General features: G+C 40.3%; 1 protein-coding gene across 9 annotated transcripts in view; it reads left to right on the forward strand.

Annotated features, from left to right (window-relative positions):
- The window catches only part of DOCK10 (dedicator of cytokinesis 10), a 1,740,483-nt gene that overhangs the window by 1,335,148 nt on the left and 384,378 nt on the right, over positions 1–20,957 (forward strand). For all 9 annotated transcript variants that reach the window (XM_086943899.1, XM_086943900.1, XM_086943901.1 and 6 more), the window contains exons 33-34: positions 977–1,093; positions 6,543–6,654. In XM_086943899.1, coding sequence (XP_086800025.1) covers positions 977–1,093; positions 6,543–6,654 — 229 coding nt within the window. The remainder of the gene's footprint in view (positions 1–976; positions 1,094–6,542; positions 6,655–20,957) is intronic.

The raw sequence follows: 20,957 nt of genomic DNA on the forward strand, positions 1-20,957 counted from the left end.
AAATCTACAGAACAGATTTACACCAAATCACAAAAAGCACAATATGCAGACCAGGATCTAGATTTCTGCTAAATTTGGTGTAATTCCATTTAGCAGTTTTTGCTGTAGCCCGTCTTAAAGACATCTTTGGAAAATGCATGGGGTTTTTGCATTTTGGAACCGCTTTTTTTCTTGGCCCCAACTTGGTGGGTCACCCGGAAACTTTCCAGGAAGCAGCTGAGGTGACGAACTGAGTTTTTTGAAAGTTTTGTGAAGATTCGTCTAATGGGGCCAAAGTTACTGCCTTAAATACACTTACCTTTATTTGTAAAGAAACGCGTGGTAAAGGCAAATTGGTGGCTAAGGCATGTGTGGTAAAGGCATTGCATTGTAAAGGCATTGCATGGTAAAAGATGTGCGGTAAAGGTATGTATTGTGAAGGCATACTTGTTAAAGTCCTACAACTCTTGGCAGGAGCAACTTTTCAACCTTTTTCAGGTGACAACATGTGAGGAAGGAAGTTTGTGAACACCCACAGACTGACATATTAGTGGGTATTCACAAATTTTCAAGGCATAACACACCTTTGATTCCTACTCTTGTACCCCTTGCACAGTATCAACTCTTGCATAATATTGTCCTGTCATGGAATAATATTGCACTGGAATAAATTAACTTGCAAGCGCAAGGTATCATTTTGGGTACCCCGTTCACTCGGGAATCCAGCCATTTGTTCATAGTTCTATGTTGACCTAATTTTTAGTCTTGCACTCTTTCTCTTACTTTTTCTCTTTCTCTTTCTCTCTCTCTTTCTCCCGCTCAGTAAATCTGCACTGAGCTTATTGTCTCCCTTATGGGAAGAATATTTTGCTAGGCTTCTATGCTGTGTTAGGGTAAATTGATAAAGGTGATGAATTGAGAGCACAATGAGGTGCAATAAACAACTGTCTACTTATTTGTTTCAACTCCTAATATTCCAGTTTTGTATCTGTTTTAGGAAAGACAATCACAAATAGCAACTTTGTACCTGCCACTCTATGGAATGCTCCTAGACAATTTGCCAGGGATTTTCCTGAAAGAGGTGTTCCCATTCAATATTAATACGTCAAACCAGGTAACATATGGGCATTATTTTATTGTCATACATTTCTGGAATAAGCTCGTTTAAGAGCAAACATGTTTGATTTACTTTTGAAAAATGAAATAGACAATGCTCATTCTAAAATGATTATAATCAGAGAATTTGACTTTTTCTGTGGTCAACTACAGAAGCCTGTAATATTACAAGCAAAATAACTGAATGCACTTAGTTTAAGGATTGGTACAGCTGGACAAAAACTATTGGTTTTGTAGACTCATGACAAATGTGAGGTGTACTAATGGCTGTTTAAAGAATACTGCCTAACTTTGGTAACTTGTACAAGGGAGTAAGGTGATCTTCACATGAAATGAGTCAGGTGTTATGACTAAAAAAACATCCAATCTCAGGAGAAATTGTGTGATGGGATTTTGTGACACAAACCAGCTCATTAACAACACAGTTAAACAAATAAACAACTCAAATGTTGGCACGCATGTTAAGAAAAAAGAGAATCATTTAATAAGGATAATAAAGAAAATTGAAAAATAGACTAATAGTTAAACAAGTCAGGTGAATATAGAAACAATTCAAAACAAAGACAATATTACCATAAATTAAAAAAATATATCCCCCTTGCACTGTAGGGTGGGAAAGCAGTTAAAGTTTCAATTTTGAGGTTACATTTATTAGGTTTTCTACCTTGGATTAAAAAAAAAACAATAGTCCTCAACAAAGTTGTTAAAAAACAAATGTTTATATGTAGAAATTTCATAATGCAAAGTCTCTGTTTTTTCATATTATATGGTTGTATATTTCGAAAATATGTTTTAATTTGTTTAAAATGTGCCATTTACATACTCAGTAGGGCCATTTACAGTTTGACGTATTGACAACTCTGCTATAAATCCACAGAGGTCCTGCACTACTGAATTTGTAGTCCCTCTGCCCCATTTACAGGTTAGAAAACTGCAGGGAACCAAATGGCGGAGCTTTAGATGGCTCCACCATTGAAAAAACCTTGAATCAGCAATTTGTTGACCAGAGGACGACTGGGTCACAGTCTTATTCATACCGTCCTATGTAGGGTGGAACTACTGTCATGGCTTTACACTGCCTGGATCTGCCATGGTAGGCATGGTGGGCCTAGGCTGGAAGAATAAAGATGCCGAGGGAGGTAACTCCCTGCATATCAGGATCATTGTTATTTTGGTTCTCAGAGCTAAATCCCTAAGGATAGGAATGGTATCTGAAAAGCAAAGTGAAATGCCACACAGACCAGAAACACATGGCACACTCTCATCATTCCAGCAGTGCCTATAGTGGACCAGAGATACCAGCACATACACTGTAGGCACAGAGAGTCATGCAAAGCAGGCTGAATCTCCGTGAACAGCAGGGTAGTCTTCCACCATAGGTACAGGGACATGGGTGTCCGCCAACCTGATGGATTTGCTTATTGTTAGTGGTCTTAGCATATCTGCAGAGTTAAAAGTTATATTCCTGAAGGGCATGTTTAGGCTAAGCAGGTCCAATTTTCAAGGGTCATTAAGGAGGCTGCTAATTGTAGGCTATTCAGGTGGCGTGGTTCCAGAATATCACAGAAAGGATCTGACATAAATATTAAGTAGAGAATAACATTTACAAACATTTTGCTTATTGGAACAACTAATATAAAATGCACACCCAATGGGACAACATTTTTGTAAGTGACATTTGGGACACAATATTTATGTCAGCCAACATTTTTTACTGCACTATTCTGGCACACATCATTTGGATACAATAAAGTTGAAGACTTCTTTGTTCACAAAGAAATTGTCTGGTAAGCAATTTTCAGTGGGTGTTTTGCCCTTTAATGGGGCACTTATAGTTAAGGTTGTCCTTTCATTGGATAAGCCTCAGTCAAAGGGGACTGACAATTATAAAATGGTGATTTTGGATTTTACATACTTGGCTTCTATCCTATAACAGAAAGCTTAGTAGCATGGGCAAGTGCTTCAAAGGTGAAATCAGTGAAGATTTTCACTGGGCCTCCAGATGGAAGACCAAAGGATTAAACACTTTCAGACTCAGACAGTTTGCTTTAGGGCTTGCTATTGAGAGTTGCCTTCTTTCTAGGAATCATCGAGCACTTTGGAACTTCACATGGCTTGCCGTTCTAAGGCTGCCTGATCATATGAGAAAGTAATTGTCAGATTTCTGTAAGGATGGTGTGGTACATTTAAGCAGCCATGCAGTTTGGTTTGGAAGCTGCTGATTCTTTAGCTCATGCTATTGTCTCTGCTATCATTCTGCTTTAAAATTGATGGATGAGCAAAACTGGCCTTTGTGGGGATCTGCAGTGCAAGTTTGTGTATAGGCCCTTTAACAGGTGACAGAAAATGCAGATGCATCCCTGGAAAGTATTAAACCAAGTGTAGCTGCAACGAGGGCTCTAGGCCTTTCCTCAACTTATAAATGGTCCCTTCGCTAGCACCAGAATTTGTTTAGGAATTTTTAGGAATCAAATGCAGCAGCTGCTTCAAGCACAATAGCAACAGCCTCACTCTTTCAAGAGCAGAGGAACAAGAAAAGGCCAGCACATAAATGTGTAATCTTCCTCTTCAAACCTGGCTGCTAAGCCTCTTTGATGTATATGCTCTACAGCACCACAAGACAACATTTATGGTTGATTGATAGTCATTTTGAGTCCATGCCAGAGGATAACTGCAGAGCAATTGGTTTTGCAGATAATTTCCAGAAGTTGGACCTCTAGCTGCCTTTTCCCCCAATCTGTCCTCCCCACAGTCATTTTGATGAAGGCGTTTCCAGATCATTTAGCAAAGGTAGTTATTGAAGTAGTCCAAGGTTTTCCAAGAGAATATGATTGTTATTCTTTGTACTTTCTTTTTCCAAAAAACTGGTGTTTTAGGCCCAATTATGGAACTCAGGTCTGTCACAAAATGTAATTGGAGACAAAACTTCAGAATGAAAACTTTCAAACATGTTCAACCCTACTAAATTCAAGACTGGTTGCTCCCATTGGATTTGCAAGACACTTATTTGCATATTCAGATCACTCGCTGCCACAGAATATTACCAAGCGGATCAGCATTATTGTACTAATTTTCTGGTCTGCCCTTTGGGTTGAGTTCAGCCCCTCTGGTGTTTGCCAAAGGTCGAGCTGAGGTGGCAGCTCATGTTCACTGATATATTGACCTTTACCTTTATTTGATGATTGCTACACAAGGTCAGTTTGTAGGACGAGCAGCTTTGGTTTTTATGTGCATTACAGAAAGCACAATCTGAGTCCACCTGAGCATGGTCAATTCATAGGGACAGTGATAGATACTTCATTTGTGAGAGCTTTTTTCTTACTGGAATAGTTTAAGTGATAACAAAGTTCGCAAGAAATGCATTGCAACCAGAAAGAGAAAGGCTGAGATTCCTCCCAAATAGCTTCTTGCACCTTTTTTGACATTCAGGCTCATTTGAAAATGAGAATACTGCAGTGGTGCCTTGAATTGTAATGGAATGAGTGCTATGGTCAGCAAAAGGGCAGAATTGTTAGGTGGGCTGCATGGTGGACTCAGCCAGAGAACTTGAGCAGTGGGGAGCCTTTTATAAGGCCTTTCCTTGGCTGACCTTGGTAACAGACACTTTGCTTGAGGGTTTGGGGAGATCACCTGTTTTTGATGTCATTCAGTGCTCTGTGGAGAGTCCCAAAAACAACTATGCATATAAATCTTCTCATGTTAATGGTTCCGTGATTTGCATCAAAGTCATTATTCATTTCCTTTATTTTTGCCAAATGAGGTTTGGATTTATATAAACCATAATTGCACGATTCAATAAATGAAGAAGTGAGTAGTACTAAGGTTTCTTACCTAGAGCAGCAATGCAATGTGAATCTTTCACAGGGCTTCCTGCAGAGGAAACTGTTTGTCAGTAAGTCTTCTCCAATTGAAGGAAAGTGTGATGAATATTATCAGTCAGTCCCAAATACGAGAGTCATCAGGAGGTGTTTCTTCAATATCTCAGAGCTGGAAGCTCCAAATGATAGAGCATCGTGTGACTAATTCCATAAAAAACTGCATCTTTTTTTCACCCCAGACTGTTCCCTACCCTGGAATCCCTGAGAGCTGCTTTGATAATAAATCTGAATTTTCCACCTGTACATTGGCTAATGAAAAATGATTTTCAAAATGTGGTTTCATCATTCTCAGGTTGCTCTGATTTGGGGAAGGTGGCATTGCTACACAGACCTTCTGTTCCTGGGTCTTCCTTAACTAAGATGGACACTGAATTTAATATCTCACAGCTGACTTTACTTGACATAATTTTATCTCCCTTCTTATCCAACTAAGGAGGAGGAGATATTACATAGATTAATATGACCCAATTGCTGAGATTTGACAATAACATATTGATTAGACATCAAGGTCACCAGTTTGGCAAGGCTGTTATAAAAAAAACATTTTCCATATGGGTGAATTGATAGTTAGATATCCTTCTATGCTGGTGGAAAAGAGGTTCCTGCGGTTTCCATGCTCATGCCACTATGTGTACAGCAGCAACTTCCACACTCTTAAAAGGAGTTTGTGTGCACTCTATTTGTAAAACAGCAACATGGATTTCGGAGCACTCTAGATATCAATTATTGTGTGCTTTCTGAGGAGGGATAACAGCAAGTTCAGCTGGGCAAGGCTGCAGCCCTTCCTGTTTAACAGTAGCTGTGTTGTTGCTCAACCTTCATTATGTATTGTGTTGTGGGAATACTTCAAGACAACTCCACCTCCCATGTTGAATGCTTTTATTTCCTTTCATTCATTTTGTATTTCTTTTGGCCTCACCCTCTATGTTCTTTGCTATGATGAAGTCTTGAAAAACTCTTGGGTATGGAAATGGGTTACTAACTCCACAGAGCTATGTGAAATGTCTTTTTGGCATATTGATGCAGCTACATCTGTGACATCAAAAGGCTTCACCCAGAAGTGGTAAAGTAGAAGCAGCTTTGGTAAAATCTTTAGCTATGGTCATTCACATGGAAATAGTTTCAATCAATGAATATGTGGGAGCTCATGTAGCCATTAAAAAGAATGTTAATATGTAAGTGGTGATTGTACGTTTAGTGTTGTGTATGTGATATAATGTAAAGACAAAACAGCAAAAAATCAACAAGATGGGATGGAACAACAGTAATTCCTTTATTCTTGCTGTGTGTGAAAATGGTTTCTTACATCCAATACGTAAAGAGAAAGGAATGTTTCACAAGAAAAAGAGCATTTTCATAAAGTCAACTTTCTTGCTCCAGGGACTGGGCTTTAACACAAAGTTAAAGGCCAATCAATTACTCAGGTATGTGCACTGATCATGTGGAGCATTTTGGGACCTCAAATTACAAGCAATCACAAAAATGGATTCATCAAAAAACTTGGATTATCCACATCAATACATAATATCCACATTTTAAGACTTACATTTATCCAATTTCAAATTCTAGGGGTCAAGAGATGACATAAGCACCACTGGGGGATCACAAAATCAGGCAGCAATGAAACATGCAAACTCTGTGGATACGTCCTTTTCAAAAGATGTGCTGAACTCAATAGCAGGTACCAAGTACATGTCAAAATGGTTTTTTTAAATGTTGGTGTACTATTTTATGCTGTTTGTCTTGTCTGTAATTGTGTAGCTGTACTCACGGTGCCTTCCATTCATTGGTACTTTCTGTAAAGAGGTACCATACATTCCATTCCATTATCATGTTCAAGTTTCTTTTTACATCAATATCTATTTTCAATAGATATATATTGATGTCTTTTAATATAAGTAAGCATCATTGAGGATTTCGATCAATTTCATAAAGTAGAAAGTCAGGCTGAAGCACAAGCAAAAAGAGTCTACTGCTTAAAGAAGAAAATCAATCAATTAACCGATCAGACAATCAATACGTCAGTTAATCAGAGTTTAATGTTAACATATTGATGTTTGTGTTAATACAAATAATCCACCATTAGTTCTGAAAGTGTTCCCTACAATGGTGGGGAGCACTTAGTGTTTTTTAAAATACCCCTCACACACCAAAAGGACCCTTGGTGTCATGCTTCATCATTGCGGTTTTCGCACCCCTCTACGGGATGCGGCGTGCTACGACCTACGACTACGCGGGAGCACTTATTTCAATGTCTATTGTGTGGTGCGTTTGAGGGTTTGATGTGAGTGAGTGGTGGGGTTATGAGTGAGTGGTAAGTTAAAAAGTGCCTGGCGCGTGGGGTGGACTAAAAAATCTTTAATAGGCCCCAGGCTGGTACTGTTAAAAAAGTGAAGTGTGAGGTGTCTATGTAATGTAATGTATGTAATGTTATGTACATCACCTCATGCGTGCATCAGACTGCGTCACTGAAACTGTCTAAGAAAACGAAAGGGTTTAACATCAAGTGGACCCTTACCCAAAACAACCTCTCCCTAGATAGACTTAACGGATATTCCCTTAAGTGGGAAACGGTAGACCCTCAGGCTATTACCACCAAACTGCTCTCTAAGTTAAGACCAGTTCTTGAGAAATTCTTTGATCTAGCCACTATCAGTGAGGAGATCATGGTTTTTTAACATTAACAACAACAATTAGAGAATACCTTTTTGTTAAAAAGAACACAGGGAAATCGACCAATAAGGATTGGTTTGACAGCGCTTGTACGAAAGCCTACCAGGATTTAAAAATAGTGCTACATAAAAAGGATAGAACCTCTAAGGAAATAGCCGCTTACCGAAAAATGTATAAACAGGCCCTAAGAAGCAGGAAGAACATGCTGAAAAAAGAGCTTTGGACCCAACTACATTCCTCTTGTGCCATAGGAGACAGTGCCGTGTTCGGGAAGATCCTGAAGTCTCCCTTCCTAGCTAGGACAACGGTGAACCCCAGCCTTGACGTTGCCATTGAGGAGCAGACGTGGGTTGACTATTTTGAGCGGATATTCAGCTCACCCTCATCCGCAACTCAATTCTTTTGTTCTGGGCTAAACTTAATTTCTTTCCCGTTGCCCCTTAATATAACTCATGAGGAGGTGGAGACAGCCCTGATGGCTAGCAAAAATGGCAAAGCTCCAGGCCCCGATGGTGTCCCCATCGATCTTTTTAAATTTAATATGGAACTCTGGTTGCCCATTTTAACTAGGGTTCTCCAGGCAACTTGTGAGGTGGGCCTTATCGACTCATGGTCCCAATCCATCCCTGTGCCCATAATTAAGAAGGGGGATCGCCAATTACCATCGTGCTACCGGCCTATTTCGCTGCTGGATTCCCTGGGGAAAGTGGCCGGCCGCATTATCTTAGAACGTTTACAGCAGTGGGCCTCAGATAACAAGGTTCTGTCCGATCTCCAGTTCGGGTTCCGCGAGGGACTGGGCACAATAGAGCAAGCCCTTAACTTATCCCTATTAATTGACAAATATGTCAAGGCAAAGGGGGGGGCATTCACATGGCATACGTGGACCTTTCGGCAGCATTTGACTGCGTCATTCACAATAAGTTGTGGACCATCCTAGCTGACATGGGAGTGGATAAGTCCCTGTTAACATTTTTGCGAGAACTGTTATCAAATGCTAAAGCTAGAGTTAGATTTGGAGTTGGGGGTGAACTAACAAAGCCATTTAGAGTAGAGCACGGCGTAAGGCAGGGCTGTGTCCCAGCCCCGTTTTTATTTAATCTTTATACCAATGGCCTGGAAAAAGCCATGGTCGCGGGTTCTAAGGACCTCCCCACTATAAATAAGCGCCCTATTCCGATCCTACTCTATGCAGACGACGCTGTCATATTAGTGCGTACCCCCCTAGAGCTTCAGCGTGTCCTTGTAAAGTATCACAACTTTATGACTAACCTGGACCTAAAGATAAACATTAAAACGACGTTTGTTATGTCCGCAGGCCCAAGGTTGAAGAATATCAAGCCTATCTATATTGAAAACCAAAAATTGGACTCCACAGCCACCTACCCCTATTTGGGAGTAGTATTTGACAACAAATGCGCCTGGAAGCCTGCCATTGAATCAAGGAAGCTTAATTTTAAAAGGACAACAGCTGCCTTGGTTAATTTTGCTAATAAATTAGGCAGGCACCCCCGGTCGAACTTCTTGAAATCTATAAGGCCAAATGTATTTTGAGCGCAATATATGGTGCCGGGATTTGGGGCTTTGCCAAGCTTGAGGAGGTCCAAAGGGTGGAAAATAACTTTTTAAAATTCATCTTGGCTGTCCCAAAGGGAACTTCCAACTATGCATGCCACATGGAGTTGGGCTTGACTTTTATAACAGATCTGATAAGGATCCAACCCCTTCTTCTGTGGCACCGCATATGGTCCGTTACTATCATTACAGGGAAAATTTCTACAGACTATAACCATTCATACCGAATTAAGTTGCATGCAAAAAGTAAAGAAAAAAGAGCCCTAAGGCACCAACAAGACAGTTGGTTGCCATTTGTCTTCATTGGGTTCTTTTCTTTAAGAAAAAGTGAATCAATGAGTTAAAAGAAGTGTGGGCAATTCCCCAGACAAATTACTTTATTGAGGGGGTAGCTCTAACTTCATTAAAATCTAGGTGAAAAGTCGGACAATTTGGTGATTATGTTAGTTTGAACCATCCAGTCCTAGAAAAGAAAACAATAAAAGGTCAACATGTTTCTGCTATAGGGAGCCCAAGTTAGCTCAGCATTCATCAGGACCATTACAATTACCTCAAATGGGTGAAGCACACTAAGGCATCACTGCCATCTGAAGTAAAGAAAATATAATTAAGTAGGAATACGACCGTATGTGCATCCAATGCACTGGTAATTTTCTAGTGCTTCTCCTCCTATATGTGAGGAATTTCGTCTGTACCAAATCAATACATGTGACAAGACACAAAACACACAAATTGTGATTAGACACTTGTGTATCGAGTTTAGACCAATGTTAGAACCGGCTGTCTCTAGTTGGCAGAGGTATGCACTTCTGACAAATAGGGACACTCCTTTTCTAGTCAGGGCAAGGGGATCACACCCTTTGATAACCACTGCTCACCCCCTTGGTAGCTTGGCAGAGCAGACAGGCTTATCTCAGAGGCTGTGTGTTAAGCATTTATGACCACATACAGTAATAAAGTGAATACACTACAAATGGACACGACACAGTAGTATTATAAAAATAAGGATTTTTATATAAGGCTTAGCACAAGACCAAATAACGACAAAAATATACCACAGTCTTAATAAATACTCTTGGAAGGGAAAATAATAGTTCAAATGTAGTTTCTTCTTAGCACAAAGTCTTTTGTATCAAAAGCAACTCTTCTTCCTGGAAACACAGTTCTTGGCAACAATGTAACCCACACGGGAGTTACACAACGTCGAGGCAAAGTTAATCCAAAGGTTCGGCGTCGACCGTGAGGAGCGCTACGTCGAGCCCGGAGTCACACGGACCCCCAACAACACAGTACCTTGGGAAAATGAAGCACACGATGATCAGCGGCGTAGAGCAATCCGGCGTCGCGTCGTCGGTGTCGATCAGGCCTCAGTAGTCGTCGATGTCGATGATGCTGTTGCAAGAGTGAGTTATTGTCACGTCTACCACCCCAGCATCATTGTCTTTTTAGACGTGACAATAACTAGGGAAGGGAACCGCCTAGTTACAAAGACCTACTACAAGCCCACAAGTAAGAACAACTTACTACATTTTTCGAGCTTTCATCTACCTTTTGGACAATACCTACGAATTCGTAGGAATTGTAGTAACTTGAGTGATTTTAATGTGCAGGCGGAAGATCTGACGAATAAATTGCTAACAAGAGGTTACCCCAAAGGTATTCTGAGAAAGAGCCGTAAGAGGGCTAAGAATCAAAATCGAGAAGCTCTTCTAGAGGATTACGACAAGACTAGTGAAGCTGAGACACCTTTAACATGCGTTACAACCTATAGCAACATTTCGAATGCAGTGAGTCGAAGTGTGGGCAAACATTGGCGAATCCTGACCAGTAATGGCCGAAACTGGAAAAAACCTATGTTCTCTTATAAGCGAGAGAAGAGCCTAAAGGATGCATTGGTCCATACTCAACCTAAGTTTGTGGACACCACCCAGGATAACAATGTCCTCACCACATGGGGTTTGCCCCCGGTCACGAGCATTACCCATGTGGTGAATGCAGTGTATGCCACCTCACAACAGCCACCAAAACACTCAACTTGGAGGTTGGTAAACTCTGGCATCTCAGAAGACATACAAATTGTAACTCGTGTAATGTCATTTATCTCGTGACGTGTCCATGTGGTCTCCGTTATGTGGGGATGACCACGAGGAAAGTAAAAGTGCGCATTTGTGAGCACCGCAGCAATGTGAGGTGCCGCAAAAGTACAACAAATTAACTGCACATTGCTTAGAAAATGGTTATTGTCCAAATGATCTCAGGTGGATGGTTATTGAACAGCTTAACCACACCGATCGAAGGGCATTTTTGAGAAGGAACAGAGGTGGGTCTACCGACTTTCAACACACCTAACTGGATTGAACGATGCCATACCTTGGGGGTCGATAATGAGACGATGATGGTTTTACTATATACAGTTATTAGTCATACAATTCAGACTTTAACCTTCAAGGGTATAGCTGTGGCTCATTTTCCTACCCTTTAATAAAATTTAATTTCCTCTCTCTCTTCCTTTTTTTGGTTCTGGCTAGGACTATTATTCGAGTTGTATGGGCTTCGAAAATTATAATCAGACAAATTTCGATAGAAATAAATTGCCATTATGCACATGTTCAAGATACAACCCCTTGTGCTGATTTGACGGTTATAATAGGGACTACTGACTCTCTGTGCCCAAAAGAAGTATCTAATAAAGTTGGACAAATTGATTAAAAAATGCATCCTCGGAGTGTAAATGCACGTTGCCCCTTTAAGAATAACATCACAAGTGCATCTAACATGACCGTCACTATCGTCAAGTGATTTACGTTTGCCGCAAGCGTAGAAGCTTTTAATGTTGGTTGTGATCACGTCTTCCGTATTTCCGGGCCGCGGATGTGGCAACAAACAGGTTGAAAGGTGGAGAGCCGCCGGGAGTCTGGTAAGCGGGGAAGGGGTTATGCAGTGCGGTGATTTGCTTCTCTTTTGCACCGTTAACTTCGGACGGAGCATTAAGAGGCATTTTTAACATCACCATGCCCTACCCCTTCATGCAAGCAAACTCCGTATGGCGCCAACATTTCCCGGTTTCTTTGTATTTACAGAGTCTCGGGCGTGAAGATATTTCCCCTGCCGCGAGCCCATGGTACATTGCTCATTAGATGCATGTGTGAGTCCACTTGATGATAAAGGTGCATTTTTAAGATCTCGTCAACTTTGGCTGGCGAATTGTTTTTATTATGGTCACTTGGTTAACAACACAGATTAATTTAATCTTTCAATTGCGCTTCTTTTCTAATTACGAATTCATCGCGCCCAAAGCAGGGTTTCAGATAAAACCTTCTTTTTTCATCTCTGTAAAGAACGAGTTGATAAATGAATTTAGGGGCCACAGCTGGTACTTTAGGAGCATCTGTATCCACAATCCTGTGAATATTTTGCACGCTACACAATGGGTGTCACATGAACATAGTTTTGGCCTTTTTATTTTATTTTCTTGTTTACGAACGAGATTTGGTTGCTTGCACTATTGAAACACTGTTTTCTAATATTGGTCTAAACTCGATACACAAGTTTCTAATCGCAATTTTTGTGTTTTGTGTCTTGTCACATGTATCGATTTGTTACAGAGGAAATTCCTCACATATAGGAGGAGAAGCACTAGAAAATGCCCAGTGCATTGGATACACATATGGTCTTATTCCTTCTTAATTATATTTTCTTTACTTCAGATGGCAGTGATGCCTTAGTGTGCTTCACCCATGTGAGGTAATTGTAATGGTCCTGATGAATGCTGAGCTAACTTGGGCTCCCTATAGCAGAAACATGTTGACCTTTTATTGTTTTCTTTTCTAGGACTGGGTGGTTCAAACTAACAAAATCACCAAATTGTCCGACTTTTCACCTAGATTTTAATGAAGTTAGAGCTACCCCCTCAATAAAGTAATTTGTCAGGGGAGTTGCCCACACTTCTTTTAACTCACTGATTCACTTTTTCTTAAAGAAAAGAACCCAATGAAGACAAATGGCAACCAACTGTCTTGTTGGTGCCTGAGGGCTCTTTTTTCTTTACTTTGTGCATGCAACTTAATTCATTATGAATGGTTATAGTCTGTAGAAATGTTCCCTGTAATGATAGTAACTGACTAACTCCCTCCTTCTTCTAGTCACTCTTCTGTTGATTTATATGTAAAGTTCCTTAAGGGGTACAAGAGTGGCCTCTGAGCCCTTTCTCTCCTGTTGATTATATATACCGCATATGGTCCACCAGTGAAACCTCTCTTTGTAGGGAGCTTATTGAGGACTGTATTTCCCTAGATAACGGACATCACATCACCTGGTTAGATTATGTCAGGATATCCCTGTGCGACATTGGTATGCAACAGTTTTTCAATTTGCCCTCTACAATTGCAGTAATACCAAGGAAACGGTTCAAAAAGGTGTGTCTGACTCATCTAGAATCTTTACGATTATCCAGTGAGGTTTCTAAATCTACTGTGCAACACTCACTACAGATTCAGACAACAATGACGGTCCAGCCTTATTTAACCTTCAAGTTTTCAGGATATGAAAGACTTTTGCTAACAAGGTTAAGGCTTAACACTTTCCACCACCTAGTCACCGTCCCTAAGATTAATAAATGGGAAAAAGACCCTCAACCATGCCCCTGCGATGATTGCTTCCCCCAAACCACGATCCACACGTTACTTTTCTGCAAGTTTTACCAGGATCTGAGGAAACAGTGGCTCACTCCTATTTTAAAAATTATGGGCTTACGCAGTTGTTGCCCGACATTCCTTGCGCTTCAATTTCTAGAAGTTGAACCTTTGGCTAAATCAATAGTAAACTTCTTGAAATTGAGTATCAAGCACAGGCAGAATTTAGAGTAACAGTGACTCGTATCATAGATTAGTTTTATTTTTCTTTTAGATTCTACTGTATTTTTATAACAATTTATGACACATTGTTTGTCACTATTCTTAACCTGTAAGTTTTTTACCTCGATTGTATTGGCTCATTCCGTGTCTACGCTTTAGCAGCTTATACTCCTATGGTTGTAGCTTCCATATAAAGAGTAAAAAGTGTCTATCTATGGGATGAATAGAACTTTGGGAAACTGTCATATTGTTGATATTGTACCATTTTTTAATACAACCGTTTTTAATCGTACTTTTTTAGATGTAATATATACTGTGCTTTTATGGATGTTTTATGTACAACTGAATAAAGCTCAATTTGATTTGATTTGATTTGACTGCGTCATAGTGTCTAGGTCTGGGACTAAGGCTGCATCTTAATGATCAAGCCCAGTAAGTCTAGACACAATGTTTTTTTTAAAAACTTTATTTGTCATTTTTGCAAAATATACAAACAATAAGATCCCACCAATTGGCATCAAAACAGCATATACACACATCGCCTGACTCATTAAAGCACTGTTTGTTGATCTGAGGCCACACCGATCGCGCTGCTATTGATGTCACCATGGCGATTATCTAATTCACCATTTTTAAACCATATGTTCTTCATTTTTCTACATTTTAGCCATTATCTTTAAACACCTTTTTGATTCCAATTTTTTACTCGAATCCACTCTCTAAATTCAATGCCATTTTCCAAATTTCTACTGTTCGCGCTGTGTCCATCCGGACCGCGTGCAAAAACAAGACTGATGCAGAATTCGTCCAAGGCAGTACATTTATTAAAAATACACAATGCATTTCGGGCTGGAAACACCCTTCGTCAGGGGTCACTCTAAAAAACAACAATTTAAACAGTAACCAGTACCTACTGAACCAACATCCTATTTATGTTTAAACATTCACTGCGATTAAATCCCCATTTTGCTATATTGTGTAACAGTGTAACCCTCTCATGTACCCCCAAAGTCAATCCTTTCATAATTATTACCTCCATTCTTAAAGTAAACCAAGCAGAATACTAGGTATGCATCCCATACTTACTAATGTTGAACCCATCCAAGTGATAGCCACCCTACGTCTGGCCAGCACCAGCATCAATTGCATCAATCTGTAAGACAATTTACGTTCCTTTGGCCTAGGTACCAGCGTCAACAGGCAGTGCAAAGGTGTCAATGTAATACGGAGCCCCGTTGTGGCAAGTATATGTTCCACTACACCCCCCCCAAAAGCTCTGGATTAGTGGGCAGTCCGAGGCCAAGTGCAGGAACCCCGCCCCCGCGCCACATCTGGGACAATCATCCCTCCTGTCTGGGGAATAACGTTTCAGTAGGATCGGGTCTAGACACAATGTTACTTCTGTTATCGTTCAGAAGGTCATGGCCTAGCAGTTTTTTCTGGGCTGTCAATTATGATTGAGGACGTGTATTATGGTTGGTCCCTGTCTATAATTGAACAGTGTGCAAATTTTAATAGGATGCCCAGAATATTTACTAATGGCTGTGTTTATTTCAGGCATTGGTTTTATCACATTGTGCACTGTACAGTAAAAATATAAAAGGAACATTGAAATTGGAGTACAGGATGCACATTACACATTACATTTTAGTCTAAAATGAGATCCAATTAACAGTCCAGCACCATAAAGAAGAGATAGCTTTGTATTGCGGTTTGTATGCATGAGTTGTCCAAAAAGGCCATTGTGAACATAGAACATGGTTTGCATAACACTAGGTCTGGGTGGCATATAAATTATGCCACCGTAATTTTGGTAATTTGCGGTCTTGTTGCACTTTTGCTAGGAAATTCCCCAATACGAGCAGCTGTTGTTTGCGGTGATTTGATAAATGAATACCTGAGTCCAAAATTGAAATGAAGATGCATTTCTTGCTAAACTATAGTGCAAAATAACAGCTTTGCATTTCATATAATTTTGAGTAATTATGCATAATTTAGCCAAACTTTCACATAAATACTTGAAATCAAATTACGCGTTTTTTGCAAACTCCTACATAATACATGAAGTAATGTTGCTTTCAATTCTTTCTGATTGAAAATGAGATAATAATTTAGCTTTCGGTATACATTCTTTAAATACTTGCTCCTGAAGCTACTCATATGTGCAAAATGCATCCAGTATTAACTAGTGAATCAATGAATAAAAGAGCATTTTGCAATGCAGAGAAGCACATATGCTTCATTCCATTATATGCGTGGGATGTATTTAATGGATCAATGGAAAATAGACTGCTTTTCATTATCAATGTTGTGGCCAGCTGCTTAGGTCACTTCATGGTGCAATCTGGACAGACTAACCAGGTATCTAATGACAAATGTCAAGAAAGAGCCAGGAGTTGCCTGATTTAGAACGAGAAAAGATCGGGAATGGGAAATGTGTTGGTTGTGGGAGGTGATTGATTTTAACAGTCGAAGGGGCCATCTTGAAAGAGGTAGGAAGATTAGTAATACGAAATCATATTTCCATTCCACTTTCCAAACCAGTAGTAACAACACATTTAGTATTGTAAACCAAGTTTCCTGAACTCTAGCAGTAACTGCCATCTGTGATAAAGGACTAGTTCCTAGACCATGCTTAGACTGCAGGTTTGATTTCATCAGTGGGTAGAAGTAGCTTGCCCTTATGGAGTGGGTTTCTTTTCTAGCAGGCTATCTTGTTTAGGTTTGTCTCCTGCACTTTCAAGAACAGGTGAGGTGTGAATAACTCCAAATGACCCAGTCAAGACAATCAAGCTGGAAAAGATGATTACCAGAGCAAACTGTTCTAGCCATAATTGGATGGAAGGATTGATACTATGGAGTGTAATTTTCAATGGGAATCACTTGTTTGTGTTGCTCACAAATACCTTTTGCTTCTGAGTATCAGCCATTGAAGACACTGTGAAGTAGTGTTGAACATGGCTGGATATTTGTAGATTCCAGCATAATTTGTTCCAAATTGAGACTTAAGAACCTAGACACTTTTGAGCTAACTCTGAACCTGACTCTGAATTAAAAGCTAAAGGAGCAGATGTGAAGGAATTAAGCATCACAGGAGGGACTACAACTCCTGAATAAAGGTATCAAATGAGATGAAAGGGTATCAAATGAGAAGAAAGATCAGAGAATGGTAGAATAGAGGTCAATGGTTACTAAAAGACAGGATTTGCTTTAATCTAGAATCCGTAGAGTGCCATTGAGGGCGTGACCAGATTGTTGGTGAGAGTAAATTGCATTTTGTGATGTACTTAATACATTGGGCTCAGACAACTTTTTTGATAAGCCTTTCAAAGAAGAAGAGCTTGGTAACATGCGTAATACTTTTGGAATCTTGATAAATTAAATTAGAGTGTTTTTTCACAACAGGATGCTTTGGTCGGATTAGAGAATTTAAGTAATGTTGGTTAAATTATGACGTTACAACTCTGAGGGGAGTGGAAACTACAATATCAGCTCAGAGTTGTATAAATGTTCTTTGGATTTTATTGTCGAAGTAAGAAGATGGTTCAGAGAGGTGACAATTAGGTTAATGGCCACTTATCAGTTTTGTACAGGGAATTCTGATGTGGGATTATTTTTGGGCCCTGGAGTGATAAATGGTGAAGCAGTGATGTAGAGATAGTATGTGGGTTCATCACACAGTTAACCAATCATGCAGTTAGATTGAAACAATCTTAGCAGGTATCTCAGGAGGGTTAGGTAAATATAATTTCTGAAAAGAATAGGTTCAGTGCTTTGCAGGGAAGAAGATAGTTTTTATGTTTGGAGTTAGCTTTGAACTGAGGGTCACGGAGTTCATCCTTGGAAGATCAAATTAGTTCCTTATGAATTTTACCTTGGATTTGTTTTGAGCGAGGAATTGTTGTGACACTTTCAAAAATTATAAGAAGGCATCCAGCAATGAGGAGATTCCTGTTTTCATATCAAACAATTTGTTGGATCAACGAGGCATGATCGTGCTTTACCTAGCACTTTCTAGTGCAAACTCTACTATCACCAATGGAAAACCAAGATGTGCGCTATCTAGGGAAGGGTCCAAATCTCAGCCCACATGAAATGTACACACATGATATATCCTAACCTAGGGATCAATCAGTAGCACTGCAATAGGACCCACAAAAGTGGGATTCAACCTACTGGTTAGTTCCATTATAGATATAAGACCTGATTCTCAATGGTAAGTTACACTTTTGGGTAAGCTTAACCTTGGTAGTAAGTTTACTAATTGCGGTATTCATAAACTCCAGGGTGCAAGCTTACTACAAAATAGCAAGTTACATGTCTTCAGCCCCAGAGTAATACAATTGCCCTACTCTTGAATAGTGGCTGATGTCACTCCCTTACCCCTTGCTGACCCTCCATAAACCCTGTTACTCATCCCTAATCCCGTCCCATTGAATAGTAAGTCAGCCCCTTTTCCCACCAAATCAGCAGTGTCCCGCCCACATTTACTACTAAAATCTATATTACATGTGCGGAGAACTCCGCACATATAAATAATATGAGCAAAACATTTGTTTTGTAATATTTTTTGTAGTACTACAAAACATACAAAACGTTCTACAAAGTGCAGTTTGAGAATGAGGCTCATGGTGAATAATATCAGTTTAACCCATTCCATGCTCCCGTCGGCGTCCCTGGTGCTGCGAACGACCGTTGGCCGGCGCAGCCACGCCCACCCTTTAGAATGCCCGCACCGCGGTGGAATTGCCACCGCCGTTAAGGCGTTAACAGAATTTATTGAATGTGTTAATTTACTCCAGACCACAACAGAACTTTGTGATCAGAAACTGTTTGAGAAAGTGTTACAGGAACATTTGGACAAAAGGGTGTCCGGTAAATGAGATAAAAGAGTGGTTTACCACTTCGGAAGAGGTGAAGGAATGGCTTCCAGTAAAACATTAGATTTATTTCATAACCTGTCCCCCTATACACTGCTTTTAACCTCACACAGGGTGTCACAGACAATATTATGAAGGAGATTATGTATTACATCACTTGTTGCATAACATCACACTTCAACAATTAAATCTTTATCATCATGGATGGCCCAGGCAATGTAACTCGATAGCAACAAACGAAATGCTAGAGACAAAGCACACTACCTCTAGACACAGTATTTTGACTTCAAATCTGGCTTTACGCTGAATTTGAAATGGTTTTGAAACCTAGAAATAATGTTTGTTTTATCAAATGTAATTAGAGAGGGATCTGTGAACTATGCTATAGTTTCTCATTTTTCACACTTTTTCATTATTTCTGCATGTATATATTCTGCTATAGTATTAATTAAAGATCTAATCGAATCAAAACATAAGTCCTTTTCCTACACATTTGCGCACATTTCATACAGTTAACAGTAGATGGACATAGAAAATGGATCATGAAATTAGTGTTTTGAAACCTACCATTTTGTGCACTTTCAGTTTATAAAAGTAAGACCTTGGCTTATGATAATTTAAGTTATCGCATTTGATTGTTTTTCACTTCAAAATGTTGTCTGCAAATGGCTAGAAATCGGAACTGGCAATATTTTCCGCACTGTTCCTTTAGTGTTGAGTTATTCTGTTTTTATTTGAAGTCTCCCAAGAAGGAAATATAAAGATACCACTTATGGCACACACACAATGCATTCCATAACTCGGGCCCCACCATATATTTATTTTGGTCTTCTTTTTTAACACATTCCAAGGCGAAGTGGCATACTGAGAATGGCAGGGGCGTGAGTTTAGGTGTGTGGGGGCATAACACAGAGAGCCGCAGCCAGGGACCAAGTCCTAAAAAAAGAAGTGGGGGGACTAACCTAATTAATCAGTATGCAAGTGGCATCACAGCACACGACATTGCGGTGCGTGAGGCGCGTGACATCACAGCACGTGACATCACTGGAAGTGACATCACAAGAAGTGACATCAGATCTTATGCCCTCACATATATGTTTAGCAGGTTTATCATGAGTACATTGGCGCACATTTCGAGATCCGGCCTTTGTTATGGGCCAGCAGGAGTCAGAAATAAGAGAGCTCCATCCCGTCCTCACCTGCATGTTATTGCAGATCGAAAGCAGATAACAACGTGCAGGCGCTGCTGAAAGTGTTGCGGTGTCTTGAAATTACACTGGGACTAATTCAGCATCTTTTTTGATTGGGGCCCAACTTCTTGGCCGAAAAAAGTGGGTGGACGCGGTCCACACGCGTGTACCCCCGACTCGTGCCCTGCCCGCAGCCACGGTAGAGTAGGGGGCCCCCAAGGTCCTTCATGGGACAGGGGGCCCTGAGGTCTGCAGCGACATAAATGTAACTGCGAAAAATAAGCAAAACAATTGGCAGCTTGAAGAAGTCTCACAAGAATGAAATATCAAAGTAGCAACATTTTTTTTTTGTAATATGGCCGGCGGAAAGGGTCCGGCGAGAAGGTGCCTTTTAGACTCTTGTAGCCTAACAGCATCGGGAGGGGGGGGGGGGTTAAAAAGAAGAGGTCTAAAGAGCACAGGACAGGGCGGCCAATAATGGAAGGGCAGAAAGGGCACTGAAGAGGAAAGCAAGACACGAGTCAAGCAGGAATGAGGGAAAAGAAAGGGGGGAAGAGAAAGAACTGACAGCGAAGGCAAGTCCGTTTATAGGACCCTGTGGTGCAGGGGGCCCTCAAAACGTCAGGGGCCTTCTGCACTTCAGAGGGCCTCTATTCAGCCCAAGGCCAATGAATACCTGTGAGATATGGGAGACTCAGGGGTCCCTTATCTCTTTCTTTTGGGGAGCCATCATTGTGTTTTGCATACCATATTGGTGGAATCTCGTGATTTTCCAGGTTTGTGTTCGCTGAACTACAACTGACCTTATTTAAT

This window comes from Lissotriton vulgaris, chromosome 11 (assembly GCF_964263255.1).
Source record: "Lissotriton vulgaris chromosome 11, aLisVul1.2, whole genome shotgun sequence".
Classification (NCBI taxonomy): Eukaryota; Metazoa; Chordata; class Amphibia; order Caudata; family Salamandridae; genus Lissotriton; species Lissotriton vulgaris.